The sequence below is a fragment of the Dysidea avara genome, chromosome 12 (assembly GCF_963678975.1).
Source record: "Dysidea avara chromosome 12, odDysAvar1.4, whole genome shotgun sequence".
Lineage (NCBI taxonomy): Eukaryota > Metazoa > Porifera > Demospongiae > Dictyoceratida > Dysideidae > Dysidea > Dysidea avara.
Window position 1 is genome coordinate 21,583,961 of NC_089283.1, and position 11,410 is coordinate 21,595,370.

The 11,410-nt window shown below is 38.2% G+C and overlaps 1 protein-coding gene across 1 annotated transcript; it reads right to left on the minus strand.

The window, feature by feature from the left end:
• Window positions 1-1,360: 1,360 nt before the first annotated feature.
• On the minus strand, window positions 1,361-3,814 carry LOC136241106 (NACHT, LRR and PYD domains-containing protein 3-like). Its single transcript, XM_066032274.1, has 4 exons — window positions 3,518-3,814; window positions 3,141-3,443; window positions 1,584-3,088; window positions 1,361-1,521 (listed from the first exon to the last, which is right to left on the minus strand). Exons 2-3 carry the CDS (start codon window positions 3,151-3,153, stop codon window positions 2,643-2,645), a joined length of 459 nt encoding a protein of 152 aa, XP_065888346.1. The 5' UTR covers window positions 3,154-3,443; window positions 3,518-3,814; the 3' UTR covers window positions 1,361-1,521; window positions 1,584-2,642.
• Between the last annotated feature and the right edge of the window lie 7,596 nt (window positions 3,815-11,410).

Below are 11,410 nucleotides of genomic sequence, written 5' to 3' on the forward strand. Positions count from 1 at the left end.
AAAAATTATATACCATCTCCGTTTCTGACATTCTGGAGCTAGGTTCAGAAGGCTAGCTATAGTGCTACCTGTACGTATGTAGAAAGACGTATTGCATGCTTTTAGCACATTATAATTAGGAGTTCATAAGCACTGCAAGTCAAGCTCCTGTCACAATGAGTTTAATGATGTTCAAGTAGACGAAACACATGTAGATTCATGCTACAATCAATGCAGTGAAGTAAGTGGTCAAAAGGTTGGAACACAGCTATAATTTTAATTGAAACTGTCACACAAACTATATTCTTCATCACTCTCTTGTTCCATGATCTCAACTTTTTGTTGTAACTCTGACAACATTAAGCAAGAGACACAATGCAACCTCCTATATACCTCTTTTGTCTTTCGTTGCTCCAATATCAACATCATCCTCTTCACATCATTATAAGCATAGTATGTTCTACTAATTAACACTTCCCATTGTCCACAGCTGACTGTATAGTATCAAACGAATTCCCTTCACAGTGATGGAATTATCCCTCACATCTAATTTCTTAACACTTTTATTAACTAGCAATCCTACTACAAGTGATTTTGCTCCAGTTAGAGTAAAGCCACAACCAAGAGACACATGCAGTCCACTAATCCGACTACTACAAAGTGCTCCTGCAATGGCAGCAATACCATTATCGCTAATGTCATCATTGAGTGATAAATCAAGGTATTTCAGTGAATTCTTCACCATAAACAAACACTTCACTAATCAGTGGCGGATCTAAGGTTTTAAAAGAGGGTTTGTGAAAGTTGGTGTAGCTGAAAAGGGCATCTGATGACATTTCTCCAGAAAAATTTGACATTTTAGAAGCTCTGAGATTGGATTTTAGGCTACTTTTAGATAGCAATACAAAAAATCCAATGCTTTAAACTGTAAATACTATAGCTAACTATAGGGCAAATATGGTGACTACGAGCTGTGGCTTTGATTGTTCTATTAGAGTAGTTACTTGACTGCTCTATTAGAGTATCTCGATCGTTTTTAATGCAGTGGGAGATGAATAGTGAAATGTTGAGCTACAAATGGTGTCAGTTAAGTGCAGCTGCATGCATGCTACTGAAATACAGTGGTATATAGTTGTTTGATGTAACAAATTGTCAGTGCAACACTTCCACTGAGCTAAACTAGGGGGTTTCTGTCGAAACCCCAGAAACCCATCTAGATCCGCCACTGACTAATACAAATTGCACCTGTATAGTAATCATAACAGTAGGTAATAAGAAATGAGAAGTTAAATAGCGTAATGCAACCCATAATATCATAATTATTGTTGACACGCATGCGCACTCGCACGCGCGCGCGCACACACACACACTATAGGCACCATGCAGACACTATTGTTAGTACCTTTTAAAGACTGATAATACACACTATGCACTCAGCCCATAGCTCAACTTGAACATTATTGCACTGTAGTCCACTTAATAACATCCCATCATCACCAACACAATTATCACTAACACGTAACTCCATTAATGAGGTACTACCTGCAATGAATTGTATACATAAACTTCAGTGAGGTGTGGTTACACTAACACAAAATCATTACTTGGTGCGTAAACGGTTATCATACTTATCTTCACAATCTTCATTATGTGCTGCAGCCCATGGATGGTGAGATCATTAGTTGTGAGGTCTATCACTATATAGTAGTTGACCAGTAGTATTCTCGTTGGGATAATGTTGTACTAATGATTCAGCTAGCTCCTTTGTCGGTAATGTAATTTTAACAATCTTACATGATCAACTCATAAACTGGATAACGTGACATCACACAAGAAATGCTTAAACAATTGTAAGATGATAATCTGTTTGGAGCAACTGGTTTGGGAGGCTGGCTTTCATATAAACAAGCAATGGATACTACAGTATCTCCACTATTATATTAATTTTGTAGTTGCCATCATCACCACTGGCACTGTTGTCGTTGTCGTCATTGTCATCATCATCATTATCATAACTGTCATCAGGTCTTAATAACTTGGAGAACACAAACCAGAACATTTTGCTGGATTCTAATCCTGTTAGTCCACACAAAAATCTAAAAACAGTAGGATAGTCACTAAAGTGTTTACTCAACAGACATTGCTGTTCTTCTTGTGATAACATTGAAATATAAATTGCACGCAAAATAAAAACTCTTGGATTGTCTTATGGGCGAAGTTGTACGTTGCAATATCAGTAGGTAATTGATGAGTGTGTGCAACATTCAAAAGGCCATACCCATCCCACTCAGCTGTCATTTCTATACCACACTCTTTCAAATCTTCCACAGTGAAGATAATCTTTGAACCTTTTCAAGAGCACCGGTAAAAGATACCATAATGAGCTAACCTGCACAATAACATTAGCGTATTCACCACTTCTTTGGGGACACCTGCTAACACTTTACATAATTTCTCCTCTGCATTATTATTATCTGCTGCTACATGCACTTGCTTCCTCTTATTGTCCTTTTTAACTTGTCTTCTAAGCGTCATCACAATAAACAGTTGGTATAGTTGAGTAACGGTGGATGGAGGCATATTTTCATTACATTTAAAGATATCAACTATCATCACTAAATTCATAGGCACATATGACAAACTCTTTAAGTGAGGATATGCTTTCAGGAGTTGTGAAAACTCAACACATTTTTATCATTGGGAAAAGATTTCTTGACAAATTCTAGTATCTCTTTATTACCAAATCCTACTACTTCTACTTTCCTATGTGCATCTATCTTTTCATAAGCATGTGATCGTGATGTTATCATTGTAGCTTCCTCCAAGAAGGTACACTCCTCCAACAAATGTACAAGAAATGGATCATTCTCTTGATGTTCAGCTGTCATCTCATCCAATCCCTCCAGGATCACAAGACATCTGCTACCTGCTGACTTCTTCACTTGCTCATACACCTCCTCTCCACTGTGCCACATCATCACTTCTTCAATTGACTGTTGCTGAACTGACCTTAATGGTACCAGGATAACAACATCAAAGTCTTCAGTTAAAAATCCATCCCTTGCCCACTTCACACAGATTTCATTTGCAAGGATCATCTTGCCTATACCTGCACAACTCATATTACATCATCACTATACTAATAACTTTGCAATACTCACCTGGAGCTCCCATTACTAGTATTAGTCAAGGACAAGGTTTGTTCTGGTAATGGAAGATGTCTCTCAGCTCACTAAGTGGCTCCTTCTTTTTTAAGATCAAGTCCATTTCACCTCATAAAGTCAGTTCAGTGATCTCATTGAAACTCTTATTTCTTAGAGTAATATCTTTCTTCTTCACAAGAGCCAACCCCACATACTGCATTACACAATGTTTTGGCCAACCAGTTTTAGCAACCTGTAGGTACCTGGCCTTCAACCTGCTAACACCTGCTGAATTGTACTTGACAGTAGGTAAATGAACACCTGTACAATGCAATGACATGATCATATAAAACACGCACTAAAACAGTTACTACATAACCATCACTTCAACTAACCATGTACTGTTCCTTCCTTTAGTTTACTCCTAATCAGTTTTACCATTTCTTTCACACCATCATACTCACTATCCTCCATCAGTTCAATAAGATCATCAAAACTAGCTGTTACCAACATTATGCAGTTGTCACTGATGGTTGGATCACATAATCAAAAAAAATGGACTGCTTCAGTTTGTCTTTTGGTGTGCTCTTTGATTTCACCTGATCTCCGACATTACTAGAAAGAAGACTAATTTTGCCGGATAAGAAAGTAACATCATTCATTGGTAGCATCTCTACTAGCTGAGGGTAGAAGTGTCAGAACACTTCACTAGTTGACTTTTTTCCATCTACTGGTTCACCTAGCTGTAATGATATTCAACTATACTGACAGAATCCTCACAATGAAAAAGAACACAACCATGATGCAGCTAGCAAAGTTGTGGTCACATAACCAGACCTGTCTTAGAAATAAATTGTATTGTGTAGCTAGAGCGGCTAGTCAGCTACCGATTCGCATGCAACATCTATGAACATATCAAGACACACGGTAGTGTCACTGTGTGTCATGCAGCCAAGAAAGCCGGCGCGCCACACTGAGTATATTTACAGGAAGAAACTATATGTGATTTTCACGCATACGTAGCTCCATGCTCCCTTCTTGAATGATCTTTATACTGCAAATGATCTCCACCTAGAAATCCTCAAAAAAAAGTGTGCTCTATTAGAGCATTACAAAAGCAATTTAAATAAACTCTATAATACTGTTAGATGATGCTGCCTACCAAAGTATTCTAGCCTCTGAGAGGATATTTTTGGCTATAGGAATAATAAAGAGTGGTTGATGTGACTAGTATTAGCTAATTTATATAGCTTCTTTTAATTTTATTTTTATATTCACACCCTTTGCCATGCCCACGCAGGTTCTTCCGTAGGACCATACACGTGGTCGCATGTGACCGAGGACTATCACACTTTCTGTAATTTATGTACTCTGTAATTTATGTACTTTCATCACTTCATAATTGATGGTTTTCTCTCTACTATTTCATCGAATCAAATTCAATGATCATTTTGGTAGCTACAGATAGTGGCGGCCGGGTAGTACATATTAAGACCTACTCGCGCCAATTGTCATCATCATGGCATAACTTGATCATCATAATAAGTGCTATGCTAAGGTGCTGTTTTAGCGTGGATACCACTTCCACATCTTACTTCAAAGGGAAGTGAAGGTACAGCACTGCTATCAGTGCTCGGGAATGCATTAATGAGAAAAGGAGGTAGCATAGCAGCCCTTGTGATTGTGTGTACATATATCAGACAAATCACTCGTGCAGGTTGTGCCCAAAGTTACAGCTATCAAACAATATGGTAGTACAGTAGAACCTTGGTTATCGAACCTCTCTCAGCCACTCAGGTAATTCAGATAAGTGAATAGTTCGGATAGCCGAAGCCCATAATATTATACAGAGCTCAGTTGAAATACTCTAATAGAATATACAAAACACTCTAATAGAACAGTCACTTTCAATTTCGGGTAAACGAGGGTACAGATAAACGAGGGTTGAATAACTGAGGGTCTACTGTACTGCTTAAGTAGTGATCCCCCCAAAAGTGATGCATGCCACCTAAAATTCCACCTTTAAAAATCATCCCAGAGACAACTTGCACAACAAAAATCACCTTTATTATTCCATTAAACATCAAATACAGCATTAAAAACAAGAATACGCTTACAGGTGACCAGATATAGAATTTTAAAGATCACCAAAACTTGAATTTTCATCTGCCAGCCAGCCTGACCACAGTTGCAAGGCTGGAGGCCAAACAAAGCTCTGCACAGCCACCATTTTATGCCACAATGGCAAACTCACCAGTGAGATATGCCTTTCGGGGTTTCGACAAGTGTGTGTGCTCTGTGCATGCCACAGGAAGAAAAGCTGCATTTCAGGTATTCAGAAATCCCCAGTAAATGTACAGAAATTAGAAATTCCATGTTTCTGTACATTTCCTTTCCGGTGTTCATGAAATTTGCACATTTCCTGAAGTAGTATAGGGCACAATTTCCATGACATTTCCTAATAGCAGTATTGATGGTATTTCTTTACATTTCCTAATGCAGGATAGATGAAATTTACTGACATTTCTGGAACACAGGAAAGATCACATTTTCATAAATTTCTTTACATTTTCATAAATTTACTGACATTTGACAGTACCTGTCCTGTGCAGGAAATGTCAGTAAATGTCATGTGTCAACACATTTCCTAAGCATAGTATGGATGGGGGACAGTATGGTACCAAAGTGTGCATTACCCTCTCCACCAGTTCAGGACACATGACATTTATGGACATTTCCTAAATGGCAAGGAACAGACAGCATTAGAACATTACAACTATAGCTAACTTACCTACTTTAATAGAGTTTGCAAAATGTATAAGAAACCTATATTACCAAGGTATTGTGGGTTTGAGTTACCACATTTCCCATTAATGTAGGAAATGTCCAGTAAATATGATCTAATCCAAAACAGCCAAGCTGTAAAAAAACAGTGCGGCCCTCAAAAAGGCTATGGTGAAAAAAGATGTGAAATCCAAGGTGGCGGCCAAGAAATGGCTGTGATGGTAGATTAATGGTAAAAATTTTAATAACGACAATTCAGGTGAATTTTTGTGCCAAGATGGATTAGATTTCATTTCTTTTTATATTTCTATACCCCAAAGCCAGCCATAGCAGCTTTGGGACTTTTTTAACCTGTCTTTTTTTCTTTACCACAGGAAGAAGAAAAGATGAAGCAGATGTACTTTAAATATTTCTGATTTTATCAGTAAATGTACAAATTATATATATAATACATATATTTATCACAGAACTCTCCATGGTGGTTTCTTTGTAACTGAACACTCTACAAGGTGACTTCTTCTAGCTGCTCTCTCTACAGGGTGAATTGTTTGTAACTGAACGATCTACAAGGTAACTTCTTCTAGCTGATCTCTCTACAGGGTGATTGTTTGTAGCTGAACTATCTACAAGGTAACTTCTTCTAGCTGATCTTTCTACAGGGTGATTTGTTTGTAGCTGAATTCTGTACAGGTAATTTGTTTGCAGCTGAGCTCTTTACAGAATGGTTTCTTTGTAGCTGTACTATCTACAAGATAACTTCTTCTAGCTGATCTCTCTACAGGGTTATTTGTTTGTAGCTGAATTCTATATATAGGTGGTTTGTTTGCAGCTGAGCTCTTTACAGAATGGTTTCTTTGTAGCTGAACTCTCCACAATGTATCTTCTTCAAGCTGATGTCTCTACAGGGTCACTAGTTTGTAGCTGAATTCTCTACATGGTGGTTTCTTTGTAACTGAACTCTCTACAAGGTAACTCCTTCTAGCTGATCTTTCTACAGGGTGATTTGTTTGTAGCTGAATTCTGTACAGGTAGCTGAGCTCTTTACAGAATGGCTTCTTTGTAGCTGAACTCTCTACAAGGTAACTTCTTCTAGCTGATGTCTCTACAAGGTCACTAGTTTGTAGCTGAACTCTCTACATGGTGGTTTCTTTGTAACTGAACACTCTACAAGGTGACTTCTTCTTGCTGCTCTCTCTACAGGGTGAATTGTTTGTAGCTGAATAATCTACAAGGTAACTTTTTCTAGCTGATCTCTCTATAGGGTGATTTGTTTGTAGCTGAACTATCTACAAGGTAACTTCTTCTAGATGATCTCTCTACAGGGTGATTTATTTGTAGCTGAATTCTGTGCAGGTGATTTGTTTGCAGCTGAGCTCTTTACAGAATGGTTTCTTTGTAGCTGAACTCTCTACAAGGTAACTTCTTCTAACTGGTCTTTCTACAGGGCAATTTGTTTGTGGCTGAATTTTCTACAGGGTGATTTCTTTGAAGCTGAACTCTCTACATGGTGATTTCAACTCTCTACAAGGTAATTTCTTCTAACTGATCTCTCTACAGGGAGATTTGTTTGTAGCTGAACTCTCTACAGGTGGTTTGTTTGCAGCTGAACTCTCTACATGATGGTTTCTTTGTAGCTGAACTCTCTACAAGGTAACTTCTTCTAGCTGATCTTTCTACTAGGTGATTTGTTTGTAGCTGAACTCTCTACATGGTGGTTTCTTTGTAGCTGAACTCTCCACAAGGTAATTTCTTCTAGCTGATCTCTCTACAGGGAGTTTTGTTTGTAGCTGAACTCTCTACAGGTGATTTGTTTGCAGCTGAACTCTCTACATGATGGTTTCTTTGTAGCTGAACTCTCTACAAGGTAACTTCTTCTAGCTGATCTTTCTACTAGGTGATTTGTTTGTAGCTGAACTCTCTACAAGGAAACTTCTTCTAGCTGATCTCTCTACAGGGAGTTTTGTTTGTAGCTGAACTCTCTACAGGTGATTTGTTTGCAGCTGAACTCTCTACATGATGGTTTCTTTGTAGCTGAACTCTCTACAAGGTAACTTCTTCTAGCTGATCTTTCTACTAGGTGATTTGTTTGTAGCTGAACTCTCTACAAGGAAACTTCTTCTAGCTGATCTCTCTACAGGGAAATTTGTTTGTAGCTGAACTCTCTACAGGTGATTTGTTTGCAGCTGAACTCTCTACATGATGGTTTCTTTATAGCTGAACTCTCCACAAGGTAACTTCTTTTAGCTGATATTCTAGCTGATCTCTCTACAGGGAGATTTGTTTGTAGCCAAACTCTCTATAGGTGATTTCTTTGCAGCTGAACTCTCTACATGGTGGTTTTTTTTTTTTAGCTGAACTCTTTACAAGGTAATTTCTTCTAGGTGATCTCTCTACATGGAGTTTTGTTTGTAGCTGAACTCTCTACATGATGGTTTCTTTGTAGCTGAACACTCCACAAGGTAGCTGATCTTTCTACTGGGTGATTTGTTTGTAGCTGAACTCTCTACAAGGAAACTTCTTCTAGCTGATCTTTCTACAGGGAGATTTGTTTGTAGCTGAACTCTCTACAGGTGATTGTTTGCAGCTGAACTCTCTACATGATGGTTTCTTTGTAGCTGAACTCTCTACAAGGTGACTTCTTCTTGCTGATCTTTCTACAGGGAGATTTGTTTGTAGCTGAACTCTCTACAGGTGATTCGTTTGCAGCTGAACTCTCTACATGATGGTTTCTTTGTAGCTGAACTCTCCACAAGGTAACTTCTTCTAGCTGATCTTTCTACATAGTGATTTGTTTGTAGCTGAACTCTCTACAAGGAAACTTCTTCTAGCTGATCTCTCTACAAAGAGATTTGTTTGTAGCCAAACTCTCTACAGGTGATTTCTTTGCAGCTGAACTCTCTACATGGTGGTTTCTTTGTAGCTGAACTCTCTACAAGGTAATTTCTTCTAGCTGATCTCTCTACAGGGAGTTTTGTTTGTAGCTGAACTCTCTACAGGTGATTTGTTTGCAGCTGAACTCTCTACATGATGGTTTCTTTGTAGCTGAACTCTCCACAAGGTAACTTCTTCTAGCTGATCTTTCTACTAGGTGATTTGTTTGTAGCTGAACTCTCTACAAGGAAACTTCTTCTATATAGCTGATCTCTCTACAGAGAGATTTGTTTGCAGCTGAACTCTCTACATGATGGTTTCTCTGTAGCTGATCTCTCTATAAGGTAACTTCTTTTAGCTGATGTCTCTACAAGGTCACTAGTTTGTAGCTGAACTCTCTACATGATGGTTTCTTTGTAACTGAAGTCTCTACAAGGTGACTTCTTCTAGCTGATTTTTCTAGAGGGTGATTTGTTTGTAGCTGAACTCTCTACAAGGAAACTTCTTCTAGCTGATCTCTCTACAGGGAGATTTGTTTGTAGCTGAACTCTCTACATGATGGTTTCTTTGTAGCTGAACTATCTACAAGGTAATTTCTTCTATTGATCTCTCTACAGGGCGATTTGTTTGTAACTGAACTCTCTACATGGTAGTTTCTTTGTAGCTGAACTCTACAAGGTGATTTCTTCTAGCTGAACTATCTCTTTCCATAGTTGCATGAACTCCCTACAAGGTAACTTCTTTTAGCTGATCTCTCTACAGGGTGAATTGTTTGTAGCTGATCTCTCTACAGGTTACTTGTTTCTTGCTGATCTCTTGAATTCTCTTCAGGGTGACTGCTCTATTAGAGTATCTCGATCTCGCACTTGCTGCACCAAGTTGGATTTCGTGTTATAACTCTGTGGCTTTAAGTCTGATTCTTCTACGCCATTGAAGAGCCTTTCTAAGATGATTGTTCCATCTATACAGCGATTTTCAAAGCATTACCCCAAGCGGTTTATCTGGTAGGCGTGGCAAGTAGTAGTTTTTTATTAGCTAATCTCAATTGCGTAATTGTTACACACTGTTGGTTTTTTCGTGGTATCTTCCTGGTTTTTAGCTCGATTTCTTTCAAACCACAAAAGGTTTGAGGTTCAATAGTTAACCTATTCACCCACCGATTTTCAGCTTCTTCCCATACGCGGTTTACCCTGTAGGTGTGACAACATATTGGTGTTATTTTTCGTGAATAACCGATCATAACTCTTTACCTGTTTATCGTATCCTAGCCAAAGTTGGTACAGAGATGCGCCTTTATACCCCCCTTCTGTGTGCCAAATTTCAGGCAATCGGATATGGCGTTCGCGTTTTATAGCAGTTTTTGTAAGTATGCGAAAAGAGGAAGAAAAATAAGAAGAAAAAAAAAAAAAAAACTAAGAAACTAAGCCAATTTTTGAAGTCGCATATCTCGGGAACGCGTGAAGCGATTTCGCTCTAATTTGGAATGTGGAGTGCTGAAGGTGGAGGGAGTGTCCATAGCAAAAATCGTCTTGTTTCATCAAGGCAGCACAGAGCTACGGAGGTGCGAAAATTGCGTTTTCTTTCTTCCTGTCAATATACTCACGGGTGTTGCGCGCCGGCTTCTTGGGCCACACGACACACTACCGTGTGTCTTGATATTTCTTGAAATTTACATGACGTGTCCTTGGCCTCTATAATGTACTGTATATATTGCATTTAGGTTACACCGAGATCTTATCCTAATCTGTAAAGTGTTACCAGTAGTCAGGTATGACAGCAGCTGGAGTGACAATCTTGGACTAAAATTTCACTACATGCCATGTGTCCTTGACTTAGAAAATCTCATTGAAATTTCTGAATAGTACAGGAAATCTCACTGCATGCCATATGTCCTTGACTAAGAAAATCTAATGTAAATGTCACATTTCTGGATAGTGTAGGAAATGTCACTGCATGCCATGTGTCCTTAACTAAGGAAATATAATGTAAATGTCAAATTTCTGAATACATGTAGGAAATCTAAAAATTTTTGGCAGAGGAAATGTACAGACACATGAAATTTCCAATGTTTTAGGAAATGTCATAACATGTGAAATTTATGGTATACAGGTTTACTCCAGCAAATTCAACAGTTACATTTCCTGTACATTTTCAAGCTGATTTTTGGTCCGGAAATGTCACTTTTTTTTCCTGTGTGCCTTGTCTTTCCTTTTATCCTCAATCAGGCTGGTCTTCATCCTTCTTCATGCTATGAAGCTAGTGATGCCAGTAATATAGAAACTTTTTAGATATCATAGTTATAACACGCTTACAAGGGATATGACTAAAATATAAGCATGACTCCCAAAGAGCGCATAGCGCTCAAGAGAGTGTGTATATTTAGTCATATTCCGAGTAATCATGTTATAACTGGTATATTCTACAAATGATTATAGATAGCAATTTATAGTGAGTAAAGCAGTACCTATTAGAGATTGAAATCAGTAGAAATCTTTGATGGATCAGACATTTCTAGTCTCTAGTGGTGCCACACCCATCTACTCGTGATTATACTGAGTTATCCACAAAGAAGACGAGAGCTCATAAAAAACACAAATCAGGTGAATTTTTTTATTAAAAAATCTCAGATACTG